Source organism: Balaenoptera musculus, chromosome 15 (assembly GCF_009873245.2).
Source record: "Balaenoptera musculus isolate JJ_BM4_2016_0621 chromosome 15, mBalMus1.pri.v3, whole genome shotgun sequence".
In the NCBI taxonomy this organism is placed as follows: Eukaryota; Metazoa; Chordata; class Mammalia; order Artiodactyla; family Balaenopteridae; genus Balaenoptera; species Balaenoptera musculus.
The window spans coordinates 68,715,485-68,729,295 of record NC_045799.1 but is presented as its reverse complement, the minus strand read 5'-3'; the positions used below and the strand labels follow the sequence as shown (position 1 = coordinate 68,729,295).

At 43.9% G+C, this 13,811-nt stretch overlaps 1 protein-coding gene across 7 annotated transcripts in view; it reads left to right on the top strand.

Moving 5' to 3' along the window:
• The first annotated feature begins 591 nt into the window (after positions 1 to 591).
• Positions 592 to 13,811, top strand: part of ARHGAP17 (Rho GTPase activating protein 17) — a 91,336-nt gene continuing 78,116 nt past the window's right edge. For all 7 annotated transcript variants that reach the window (XR_005016417.1, XR_005016418.1, XR_005016416.1 and 4 more), the window contains exon 1: positions 592 to 745. Coding sequence is in view for 4 of the 7 variants with exons in the window: in XM_036825103.1 (XP_036680998.1) it covers positions 693 to 745 (53 nt within the window). In the remaining 3 variants the exon portion in view is untranslated. The remainder of the gene's footprint in view (positions 746 to 13,811) is intronic.

Below are 13,811 nucleotides of genomic sequence, written 5' to 3'. Positions count from 1 at the left end.
GTTTCACGCAACCATTTATTTTTCTTAAAAAAATCGAGGTAAAATGTACATAGTGGCACGCATCCCTCTTAAGAGTACAGATAGGTGCATTTTGACAAATGTCTACACCTGTGCATGAGTACGGCCCCGATAAAGACTTTGAACATTTCCATCGTCCCAAAGCTCCTTTTCGGGTCCACCTCTGCCCTCCTTCCCCAGCGAGCCCTGCCCGGGTGTCTAGTCCCGAAGATGAGTTTTGGCGGTTCTTGGACGGGGGTCGCACCGTCTACACTCTTTGTGTCTGCTTCGTCCACCGTGTGTTTGAGATCTAGTCTGGGAAGTGAGTTAAATATCACTCGAGCGGGCGATCGCTGAGCGAAAGCACGCCGAGGTCCGAGTGGACCGCAGGGCCCTGGGCGGCCGCGCATCGCGAGGCCCGGGGACCGCCTGCGGGCGGGGAATCGGGCGGCCCCCGGGCCGGCGGCGGAGGCCTGGCTGCGCGCCGCCCGGGGCCTGGCGCTCCTCGCCCGACCAGACCCCGCCGGCCCGGCGGGCGGCGCCGCTGGAAGTGACGCGACGAGGGCGGGGCCGCGGGCCTGGGGAGCCGCCGCCGCTGCCGCCGCCGCCGCCTCGGCCGCGAAGCGATGTAGGAGCCGCCAGGCCGTCCCCCGTCCCGCCCGGCCCGAGCCCCGCGGGCCGCCGCCGCCGCCGCCATGAAGAAGCAGTTCAACCGCATGAAGCAGCTGGCCAACCAGACCGTGGGCAGGCGAGTGCGCCGCGCCGGGTCGCCCGGGGGTTGCGCGGGCCGGGGGCCGGGGGTCACGGACGGGGGCCGGCCGGCTCCTCCGCGGGCCCGGCTGCTCCGGGCCCGACCGTCGCCCCGCCCGAGGCCGGCGGGGCCCGGGGCCGGGGGCGGCGCCACGCCGCGGCCTGGCGCCCGGCGCTGGGCCGCCGCCTGGCCCCCGGAGACCGGCGGGGCGGGCCGCGCCTCCCTGCTCCCACCCCTCGGGGTCCCCACTGGCCCGCGAAGCATCGCCCTCCGGGGACTGGACCTGTCCCCTGTCTTTCCCTCCCCCGGAGATCGAGCCGGCCCGGGCCGCCGCCTGCGGCTGAAACTCCGATCAGTGGTGTGTCCGAGGCTGCGGGGCTTGGGGGCGGCATTCTCAGCCTTTCCGGGTCGCCCCGCTGCTGCAAAGCCTAGCTTACAAGTGCATGGTGGCAGTAAAGAAGTAAAGGGTCGTTAAAGCCCAGCGCATCGGCCTCCTGAGTTTCAGGACGCCCTTTGAGGGAATTTAGAGGTGGTGCCGTCTCCAGACCAGGGACGAATATGAACGGGATGGCTTGACATTTAAAAAGTTGGAATTGGGAGAAAAGGATTCTGGAAACGCCTAGTGCCAATTTAAAAGGAAATTACTATTTTTTTTAAAAAAAGTCTTTCTCACTTTGGATTTGGAAGCAGATCCTGCTCCATGTTTCTTTGGGATTCCTTGACTGCTTGACAAGCATTGATTCTGAAATGACAGAATAGACCAGAGTTTGTAGATGACCGGGCTGTTGGAACAGGACTGGTTTGTGGTTTTGAGAGCTTCTGGAGGTGATTGTCATGTGCTGTGTTATCTGGGGCAAATATTTCAAGGTCTTCCAGGGCAAGATAGCTGTATGGTACGGATTTTGCTGTTTATTCTGGGAAGAGATATGAAAGTGGGAATTTTTCACAGCTTTTGCTTCTTCTTTCAGCAGTTGAGTCAAAGGGGGAGTTTGGTTTGGCCGGAGCACGTGGGACACTTCTTTTTTTGTGTGTGTATGAAAATACTTTTACTTCCTCTTGAGTTTTCTAAATTTGCTCTTCACTGTTTCGTTTCCCTCAACTTTCTGCTTAGCTTTGTTGTTTAATTTTTTTGGTACCCCACCCTGTTAGCTTGGTGTGCATTTATCCTACTTCCAGAGTTAATTCCTGTCTAGGCTAAAGCCTAGGTGTGCCTACTTTTCTGTTATTTGTGGGAAAATGATAGAAGTAATGCTGAGAGAGAGGAAGGTAGACAGAGTATTAGTGACGGCTAATGTTTCAACCAAGAATCTGTAAATGAATTACAAGATAATTTCTGTGAATTTTCTACCCCTCTTAGCGTTCTCAGTAACATGCATTGTGGAATCAGTATTTAGTGAGTGTCAAGATGCATTTGTCAGATAGTCATTTTGGCCTGTTTGTACATGGTATCAGGCAAGTGATTTTTTTTTTTTTTTTTTTAAACAAATTTCTGAGGCTTTAAAAGCTACAGAGCAGTTCAGGGAAGCTGTTCAGGGTGTCTTTGGCCCCTGCTTCCTCTGTAGTAGCTACTCTCTTAACACTTTTAAATTCCAGCCATACTTGCCTACTTTCAGTTTCCAGAGGAGGCTGTGCTTTCTTACGTTTTAGCCTCTACCTGGAACTCTGGGAAGCCTCTTTCATCACACCTGCCCTAGGCCACCTCCTGCTCATTCTTCAGGTCTCCTCGTAAAGGTCTCTGCCTCTAAAAGGCCTTCCCTGATGCTCCAGCATAGATTGGATGTCCCTCCTTGGTGCTTTCATAATTCCATGTAGCACCTGTTTTACCGTAATGTAATTGCCTCTTTACTTGCCAGCGTTCTCCATTAGACTAAACGCTTTTAAGAGTTTTTGCTTATTCTTCTTTGATTCCCAGGGTCTGCTGTGGTTCCTATAACATGGTACCTACTCAGTAAATATTGTTAAACGAATGTAAATCCAGTTCTCACTAGATTGCCCTGGTGGTGTGGGCCCAAGTATGGGAAAACGAGAATTGGATGGAGTAAGTGGTGTGACTCATCCTAGGACTATAATTCTGGCCCTGACCTTTGACTCTGTTTGAAAATCTTTATTGCTTGATGCAGTGGAAGCTGCAGCTATTACAGAGCTATTAAGGGTATGGCAATTATGCACCTAAAGTCAAAACTGTTTTTACTGGGGAACCTGTTGCTTTACTGCTATTGATTTCCTAGATATATTTGTATTTTTTTTTCCCACTTAAGTAATTGTAAAGGTCTAGGTAGGAGAGAGCCTAGAATTGTTATTGGGCAGAAGCAGATGGTTGGTGGGCACCAGAATCAGGCTTCTGGATGTATTTGGGTCAAAACAAAGGCTAGAAAGCACACACGCACTAATGAATGAAGTTATTTGTGTGAATGGCTTGCCCATAGTGTGTACTGTCAGCTTGTAGAGTCCTAGGTGGTGTCTTGTGACGAATATTCTCTTTGCAAAATGAGGAACTTGTGAGTAACCCCACAGTGAGTTTCCATGGGATGGACGTGTGGGAGAATTAGTAATGGCTGGAAGGAGTGAGTTCTCATGATGCAGTTTGTTTACAAGGGGTAGATGAGTCTTCAGAAGATGGTTTGTGTCCCATAGGGTCAAGGCTTAGGAGGTGTTCTCCTGATATGGGTGTCCCAAAGGAGAGAATGAGGATGGTTCCTTTCGTCCCCCTGACTTTCGTTGATTCATCCATTCAACAGACACTTGTTGGCCCAAACTGTGTGCCAGTGTGTGAGGTATTAAAGAGTCAAAAGTGAATACAACACAGTTTCTGGCCTGAAGGAGCTCAGTAGATTTGTGGAAGAGATAGGCAAGCAAAGAAATAATTATCTACCCTGAGCTAAGTGCTTATAGAAGGATGGCTAGTGCCAGTTCTTACTGGATGGAGAGAGGTAACCAAAAAACAGGAGGAAGTTTGAGCGAAGGCTTTGTTTCCATCTTCGAGCACTTCTTTCAAATTTCTCTTGTATTGATGAGGTCTCTTTTGATTGTAAGAAAACCCAAATCAAACTGCTGTAAGCAGAGATGGGAATTTATAGGCTTATATGTGACCAAAAGAATCCAAAAGGAGTATGGCTGCAGGTTGGGCTGGATCCAGGGCTTCCACTCTTTAGACAAGCTGTGTCCACAAGGAGAACCCCCAGCCCCACCCCCTTCTTCCATTGCCCTCAGTTCTGTTCCCAGAGGGACAGAGAATATTTTTCTTCCAGTCACTGTTGCCAAAGGCCCAAGATTGACTCAGTGCTTCTGACTGGGTCCCATGCTTTTCCCTGGAAATAGGTATGGAGTAAACCCTGTCTGAACAACAGGGACTGAGAGTGGGGGAGCGCTGGCTCCCCAAGGGAAACCGGGGTGCTGGTCAGGAAACGAGAAACATCATGTCGTGTCTTTTTGTAGTCCTGCTAAGAAAGATACTTTGTTCTTTGAAAATCCTTGATGCAGATAATCCAGTGGATGCAGGTGGTGATTTTGGGGAGGTGATGCCCTGCATGGAGGAAGGTGTACACAGGATGAGGAGCTTGAGGAAAGTTTAGTTATGAGGTCGAAGTGTCCAGGAGAAAAGGAAGCTGAAGGACTAACCAGGAGAGTTATTACCTAGGTGAGGCTCTGGGAGGGAGTGTCTCATTGGGTGTGGGTTTCTGCCTTGACTGAAGTACTCCCTGGAGGTTCAAATGCTTTCCCAGATAGTTCACTTTAGATAAGCCAAGGTTACAGACTCAAATGCCTAGAGGGGCCAGACTAGTAAAATAAATGAGTGACTGAGGCCAGGTAAGGGTTGGGGGCGTGCCCCCCCATGATCTCACCAAAGGGGCATGTGGGAATATGGGCCCAGAGTGACTCAACCTTTGTAGCTTTCCAGAAAAGCCTGAAATCTGGATTTTAATGAAGGTTAGATGGCATTTAATGAAAAGGAAACAATCACCATGATACTATGCGGGGCTAAACAAAATATATCGGTGGCCAGATTTGGTGTGTGGGTCACCAGGTGGCAATTGCTTGTCTAGAAGGACCTGGAGGTTCACAATCCCTATTATTATTTTTCTTTTTTTCCCTGTACCTTACCCTGATATTACTGCATTCTCAGTTCTTTGGATTTGTTGAAGAGCTCATTCTTTCCTTTACAGAAACCTTTAAAAGATTTGATAGTGCTAATCATCAGCTTTTCTCTAGTTGGTTTAGTTTGCCAAATGCTGTACCAGACCACCTGGCTTGGTTCTCACCTACTGGCAATGATCATTTCTATTCTAGAAAGAGGGAAAATGACTTGCCATGTTCGCACGGCTGCTAAGTGGCCGAGGCACGACTTGGGTCCAGGGCTTCTGACTCTGGATCCCATGTGCTTCCGACTACAGAATCTGGGCTGCCTTTTCACCAGGGAAGGATTAATGTTTATTAAAAGTTTTTGGTGCTTATTAAGCTGCTGGGCTCAGTGCTTTGCATAAATTATCTCACCACATTCTTGCAGCAGCTCTAAGAGGCAATGTTATTTGTTCCTGATTTAATGATGAGGAAGCCAGAACTCAGAGAGGTCATCAGGCTAGTAAATGACAGAGCTGTGGATTCAAACCCAGGTTTCTAATTCCAAAGCAGCTATAAATCTTCACGTGGGCAACTCTTAGGTGAAAAACCTGTTGTTTGAGTCATGAGTGATGCCTTCGTAAAATCCTGAAGGCTGAGAGTTGGATGTTGCTCTAGTCCAGTGGCTCTTACCAAGGTATGGTTCTGCCCCCCCCCCCCCAGGGGACATTTGGCAATGTCTGGAGACATTTTTTGATTGTTGTGACTTGATTGGGGGAGGGGTAGATAGAGGCCAGGGAGGCGTCTGAATATGCTGCAGTGCACCTGACAGCCTCACAATCCAGACTTACCTGGTCCCAAATGCCAAGACTGCTGAGGTTGAGAAACCCTGTTCTAGTCCTTCCAGGGTCTGGACGTCTGAATTATCAAAAATCCAAAGCTCCACACTGCTTGCTTGCAGGCCAGAGATGTGTTCTCTTCGGCCTATTCAGTATTTATTTATTTTTTTACAATCATTGGCTCATATTTAAAAATGAGAAACTTTTCACATGAAAACCTGGATTTCCAGCTGCTTCTAAAATCTTGGAAGACCTGGCAAGGCCTGGCATCCCTCCCGAGTACAGGTGTCAGGAGCTGAGCAGCAGCTGTCCCATCTGGGTGGGGCATGAGCCGTGCAGTCCCGACCTGGCTTGTTTTATTCTGTTACGTTCTTTGCCGACCCTCCCTGAAGGGCACAGATATCTAATGACCTTCTACTCCAGGGGGGCAGCACTAATTCTCAAGGTGAGTCAAATACCCCTTTCCCCGCACACCCCAGAGCAGTCCTCTGGCGCCACATTGAATCTGTCTTGTCTCTCTTCTGTGAGACAGCCCTTCCTTATGTTTGACATTCCAGACCGTATCCTTACTTTTGCCAGCATCACATTCTACATCCCTTGCCTACTCTGCTGCCTCATTTTACTCACACTGATTTCCTCTGAACAGTAATTCTGAGAAAGGGGAGGTAGCTGTGCTCTGCTTCAGTCTGAGTGGATTCCATCCAGTCTCTGCATAGAGTGGGGGTGGAAAGGAGTCTGGTGTCTTTGCAGCTTCTTCTGAATCTGATCTTCTGTGGCCTTGTTATGTACTTTACATATTGTGAAATCCTAGAATAGCAAACAGGGTATTTATAGGTGAGTGAAAACCCATTGTTCACTGAAAAAAAAAAAAAAAACCCTAAAAGGATGTGGTCATAAGCATCATTTTCACATGTCATGTAGAGTATGTGAACGCAGCGTGTTATTCTAATATGGAATTACCTTGGTGCCAGTGATTCCCAGTGTGTGCACGGCAGGACCCCCTCCCCCGCCCCAGGAATCAGCACTGGGGTATAGGGTCCTAGAGTCAGCATGTGCTCTATGCATTCTTATCAGACTGCGATGGTTTTGCATATATCATTCTATTTCTGTTTCTCAAATGTAGATAGATGCCATTATAATTAATCCAGTATAAATCCATTTAAAAATATTATTACACTCCTATCTGCTTTGTGTGTGTGTGTTCTCTTAAACGTAGATAGTAAAAGTATAACAGGCCCATGGTCCTTTATCCAAAACCCCTGGGGTCAGATGAGTTTCAGAACTCAGAAGTTTTCAGATTTTAGAGAAAAGTAGGTACTTCCCTGGTGGCGCAGCGGTTAAGAATCCACCTGCCAATGCAGGGGACGCGGGTTCGAGCCCTGGTCCGGGAAGACCCCACATGCCGTGGAGCAACTAAGCCCGTGCGCCACAACTACTGAGCCTGCGCTCTAGAGCCCGTGAGCCACAACTACTGAAGCCCACGTGCCACAACTACTGAAGCCCGCAAGCCTAGAGCCCGTGCTCCGCAACAAGAGAAGCCACCACAGTGAGAAGCCCATGCACCGCAACGAAGAGTAGCCCCTGCTTACCGCAACTAGAGAAAGCCCGCGCCCAGCAATGAAGACCCAATGCAGCCATAAGTAAATAAAATAAAATAAATAATTTTTAAAAAAAGAAAAGAAAAGTAATAATGCACATATGCTGTTATGTAATATCTCCAGTAGGGTCTGGGGCAGCAGCCTGTAATCATCATACATGTTATTATCTCCATAGCAAAATATATGAATGTAGTTCACACTAAATGGAATCCTTAAAGATTAAAAATAGCTTCATGTTAGCTTAGGTCAAGTTATGTTGCCAAATGAGTTACAAAAAAACTTTTTTTTTTTTTAGATTTCAAAGTGATGGATAAGGGATTATGGACCTGTAATGTTCCTGGTGAGAGAGTCTGAACTTTAGCTTTACATAATGTCTCCCATATTCCAAAAAGTTGGAAACCACAATTATACTTTGTAAGCAGGGGTCGCAAATTCAAGTGCCAGGGCAATTAAAAGTAATAAGTGAAGTAGGAGATAGGTTTAAGGCAATAGGGGATGATGAGGACTGCAGTGAATTAGTGAGTACATGTTCATTTAAAGGGGAGAGTTGCTCTCAGCTCCAGCCAGTTGTTGCCATGGTGAAATGTGTGTAATATAGTCACATCTCCTTATTTCTAATGATATTCCAGAATGCTGATTTCTTTTTTTTTTTTAACTTTTTTTTTTAACTTTTTTTTTTTACACACACACACACTGTATTTTATTTTTACAAGAGATAAATAGACTGACACCAAGCATTGTACATGGATGACCACAACAAAAGCAACAATGATTGCAGTTACCAAACATGAAACACACTCATACTATGTCATAATATTGACATTCAGTCCAGTAATCCTCCACTGTAACAGCTCCTTTTACTTTGCAGTGAAAATTGATTTGTATATTCTTTGCCTCTGAGTCCTTGTGGGATTTTTTTTTTTTTAATTCAAACAGAAAGTCACAAAAATTATACTCATCCTCATCAGTTCACTCAGTCCCATGTAATTAATTTTTTTTTTTCATCTTGATCTTTTGTTAGCACTTTTATGAGTTCATCAGGTTTTCATTAGAGTTCTGAAAATGCTTATTCATTCAGTTCAGCAGTACAGTCAGTTACCAGAAACCTGTACTTGTCAGAGTCTTTTCCATGAATTTCTTGAAGATGAAACCCTTTTATAGGAACGTATTTGCAAAAGCATCAGAGTACACCCAGAACTGTCTGTAAATGACAAAAGACTTAAAAATGACCACGGTTAAAGATTTGATGAAAGTTCATAATAATGCAGTTGACAAGAAAATTAGTTATTTCTGAGATATACATTTTAAAGTAATAACTAGGATTATGACTTATAACATTATACCAGAACATATAAGATTTTTAGAAATTTCATGTAATGTCTGAAACATTTATATTAACATATTTCCATACAAATAACCCAGTGAAAGTTTAGTATTAGTTGTTTTGTTTGTTTGTTTGTTTTATACTGCAGGTTCTTATTAGTCATCAATTTTATACACATCAGTGTATACATGTCAGTCCCAATCGCCCAATTCAGAATGCTGATTTCTTGATGTTTAATGTTGGCAACTAAAAAAAAAAAACAACAACAACACTGCGTAGGCCAAAGAAAATGTATCTTCAAGCTTTATCTGGTCATGGGCTGCCTGCTTTGATCTCTAGTTTAGAGACTAATTCTTAGGGTATGAAAGTTGGACAGTGGTGTTTTGGTAATGAACTTCTTCACTTCTTCTTAAGTTGGAGACCAAACATTTGTTCTGTCATCATTCATCATACTTAATGCACATGTTATATATATTTTGAGTGTAAAGTTCATAATAAAAATGAAACATTAAAAAGTTGATAGACATTTTATTTTAGAATTGCCTTACTTTCCAGCCAGTGGGAAGTTTTCTTTTTCATCTATGAATTTGAAACTTTAAAGGTATTAATCTTGGGAAAGGGGATGAAAGCCCCAAGTTAAAATAGGAGCCTCTTTTTAAGTTAAGGGAGTTAAGGGAGATTAGGCCATAATGCCTCTACCGTTCCAGGACCATAGTGACCCGGAGACATTGCCCATCTGCCCTTGTATTCGGACAAGGAAGTGTCCTTCATGTCCTCTCTTCTGAGACCATCCCCCCTGGGTGATCTCAGCCCCATAACTGCCACCACCTGGCTGATGACTCGATTTTATTCCTCTGGCCCTGGCATCTCTTCATCTCTAGATTGAACGTCTCCACTTAAATGTCCTGCTGACACGGAACTCCTGAACTTCATCCTCATATTGGCCTCCTTTCCCTGGATCCCCTAGTCTATGCGTTGGCAAACTTTGGCCTGCAGGCCAAATCCTGTCTACCTCCTGCTTTGTAAAAAAAAAGGTTTATTGGAATGTAGCCATGGGCTGATGCAGCAGAACTAAGTAGTTTTAACAGTGGCTGTATGGCTCGCAGAGCCTATGCTATTTACCGTCTGAAGGGTTCGCCGACACCTGCTCTAGTGCGTGGGATGCCACCACACCTACTTAGTCACCTGTCAGTGCCCCCCATCTCTCTTCCACGTTCTTTATTATCCAGGCTCTCACCACGATCTGGCAGTTCTGCCTCCTGAGTGTCTTTGGACTTGGTCTCTGCCTCTCGATGGCCGTTCTTCCAATTACTTTAGTTCAAACTTTCATTTTTTTTCCCTTGGACTCACAGTTGTCTTTTTTTTTTTTTTTTTTAATAAATTTATTTATTTTATTTATTTATTTTTGGCTGCGTTGGGTCTTTGTTGCTGTGCGAGGGCTTTCTCTAGTTGCAGTGAACAGGGGCTACTCTTCGTTGCAATGCGCTGGCTTCTCTTTGCAGTGGCTTCTCTTGTTGCGGAGCACGGGCTCTAGGCGCATGGGCTTCAGTAGTTGTGGCACGCGGGCACAGTAGCTGTGGCACATGGGCTCTAGAGCACAGGCTCAGTAGTTGTGGCGCATGGGCTTAGTTGCTCCGCAGCATGTGGGATCTTCCCGGACCAGGGCCCGAACCACTGTTCCCTGCATTGGCAGGCGGGTGCTTAACCACTGCGCCACCAGGGAAGCCCCTCACAGTTGTCTTTCAACTGGCTTTGCTGTCTTCAGCTGGTCGTTATCCCCTTTGAGGGACATCTAGGTCTCCCCTTTCTTTTGACATGGCCAGTCACCATTTTAATGATCATAGCTGTTCCCCTCTAAATTATTTTTTTCTGATGAATTCTCTGGAGTTCAGAATCACTACATTTGTAGGAAATTAATATTTATATAGCGTATTGCCAAATTGCCTTCTAACAAGATAGCGCTATCATTTCACTTGCAGCACAGCACGTAATGTTGCACGGCAGCGCATGTCACTGTGCGCGACATGATGAATGCCATGTCTCACCGTCACCCTAGTAGCACTAGACATTGTCTTTTTAAAATTTGCTACTTATTTTAATTTTTTCCACTAAGGTTGAAATGACCATTGTCCCTATATTCGTATTTCCTTATATGTTCAAGTTTTCTGTATGTCATTTGTTTATTTAATTGCCATGGAATTAATGTTCAGTTGTCAATTTCATCGTTCAGCTCAACCAATGTCTATTGAGAACCTGTCAAATGCTAGGGCCTGGGGTTAAAAACATAACCGGTTGCTAGGAACTTGAGTGGGAAGATGGACATACAAACAGATAATTTGAATATAGCCAAATGTACCTATTCTAACATTTCAGGTGTTAATAATGAAATGTTAATGCCATATCTTGATTTATTCATATATTTTAATATAAACAAATTGATATTCTTATTCTCAGATACATTACTTAACGAAAGCAGTGATGGAATCTTGAGAGAGCATGTCTATGACTAGGTGCAGATTTGATATAAGTTTCAGAAGATAAAGCAGATTCTGTTGAAAATCTAACCCTGTGATTTATATAAGAAACTGCTTTTGAATAGGTAGAGCCTATTTGTAGCAAATGATATGAAAACAATATTCAGTTCACCTCAGCCCTCCAGGTTGTAAGACTTGTTTCCTGTGTCCTAATATTTCACGTTAATTACAGCTTATTGATTATTTGCATAGGCCACTTCCTTTTAATTAGTCCTAAGATGTTTCTCTTCCTCTCCTTTCCCTCCGTTGTGTTTTAGGTGTCTTATCAGAGATACCTTTCGGTCTAGCAGTCAATTTGATCTCCCCTTTAATGTTTCATTAGCATTTCTTCTATGGTTTCTGGGTGTTCTTCCGCATGGGTTAGCCAGATTTATGCCTCCTAAAGAGTTTAAATGATAAATTGTAGACTAAGTAAACAGGTGCTCAAATGAATACAAATATTTAAATATATAAATGTTCAGAACTGACAGAAATTCTTGTATGCAACTACCAGCTACCTGTCACCTATCAGCGTGAACATTTACACATCTACCAGCTTGGATTTCACGTGGTCATTGGATACTTTCAGATGCGTGGGCTGGAGTGGCCACTTAAACCCATGCCCAGCTGTACCTTGGGGAGATACACGAGAGTATTTCTACTTCACTAGCTACAGTGAGTGCTAGGATAGATGGAGAATGGACTCAGGCATGGGGGCTCTGAGATATGCTTTGGGCTCAGTGAAGGCACCTCTGACATGTGATACTTTAGCAATCTCGATAACAGGCAGGTAGGGATGACAGGTGATTAAGAATTCCAAGAGGGAAGAAAAATTCTTAGGGGAAACCTAAAACCCTGAAAATTTATCCTTTAACTTAATATTTTTTTGTCTATAAATTGGAAAAAGACAACAATATCTGACTCTTAACAGTGGAAAAACTCTATCCAGCTCTTATTTTCAAATTAGATATTGAAAGGTTATTAGGTAGTGAAAAGTTGTGTGTAGATCCACATGTTCTCAAGTCCAGAATGACTGTGGTATTTAAATTCACAAACCCCTGGATGCATTTCCATCCAGTTGGAGGAGCAAGTTGGTTCCTCAAAGCTTTAAGAAGCCTTAAAACCAGTATATTCAATTTTCTTTGCCTCGTGTAGCAAAGATGGCCATCTTCCCCCCAATAGACAATTTTGCTGTACATTGAAAGTCTATTGAGTCATCATATTTAACAGTGTAACTTTTAGTTTCTTTAATTTTCATTATACTTGTTCATCCCCTCTTATAACCTTTTCAGTAATCTCACTGCTTTTGCATTTTTGGACATGCTAGGATTAATAATAATCCCCAAACAGTCCCAAGATGGCAGGACTCAAATACATGATCACCCATGACCATGAACACCAACTTTTTGGAGTCGGGCAGTATTGGTGGCTTTTGTTCTCCTCTGTGGAAGACCAACGTTAGAAAGGCTTCTGTTCCAGTTTTGAGGGGATCATAGTTTGAGGACCACTGCAGTGGAACTGGGGAACCCTTACATGCAGAATGTTGAAAAAATTAAGTGGGTGCTTTAGGAAGACGACTCTGGCAGCAGGTGGAGTTAGGATTGCAGAAGAAGGAAAAAGAGGAGAAGGTGAAAGGAGACTAGCTAGGAAACTATGGCCACAGGCTGAGAGAGGTGATGGCAGCCAGAACTAAGACAAGGGCCTTGGAGGTTGACTTGAAAACATACTTAACACCATGATGTTTGTGGTGAAGAAAAAAGGTGTATGATTAGGTGTTATTTACAGAAATAGGTAACACCATGATTCTTCACTTTTCCATTGTTTTATAATGCTTCTCTTTTTTTAAACATATAATTCATACATCTACTTTTTTAGCTGGGCTTTCTATTCCATTGATTTATGGCTTTAGTGTGTGTGTATATGTATGTGTACACCAGTACCACACTGTTTTACTAACTGTTGATCTGTAATGTGTTTTAAATCTGGTAGAGCTGGTTCCCTTCAGCTCTTCTTTTTCAGTTATTCTTTCCTGTTTCTGTCAAAAAATGAATTTTGGTGTCACTTCTTTTCTAGTTCCTAGAAAAATTCATTTAGTATTTCGATTAATTTGGAGCTCACTTATCCAGGTAATACTTATTGGGTGCCTGCTATGGGCTAGGTCCTGAGGATACAGAAATAACTAAAACCCAGGAATTATGGTCTAGTAAACCTGTGAACTAGACCCTTGGGAGAATCGGTATCTTTACAGCATGAGTGTGGCACATCTCTTTATAGACACAAAGCTTTTATGTGTTTCCTAAATATTTTGCTGCTGTTGTTCTCGTTGAGAATAGTGCCTAATTAGTGGAATTGGTAAACATGGCTGATATTGATGTTTGTATATACTTGTTTACTTTACAACTTCTTTAGCTACAATTGATAATTTTGTTACTTCTTTGACTTTTCTGTGTGTACAATATTATCTGTTATGTTTCTGTTTCTTCTTTTGCTATTATTTACTTCAATGATTTCTTTTTCTTTCCTTATTTAATTGGTTAGACTCTCCAAAATAATGTTTAGCCTTATAATTGTTTACAGCAATATTGTACAAAGGGCATGTGATTGCACCCCTATTGGGCATTCCAGAAACATGATAAGGAATGCTTAAATCCTAAATGCAAATGTCTTCATCTGAATGGTACCCAGTGGAAATCAGCCAGCATTTTCCCTCTCTCTTTTGAGCCGCGTACCTTT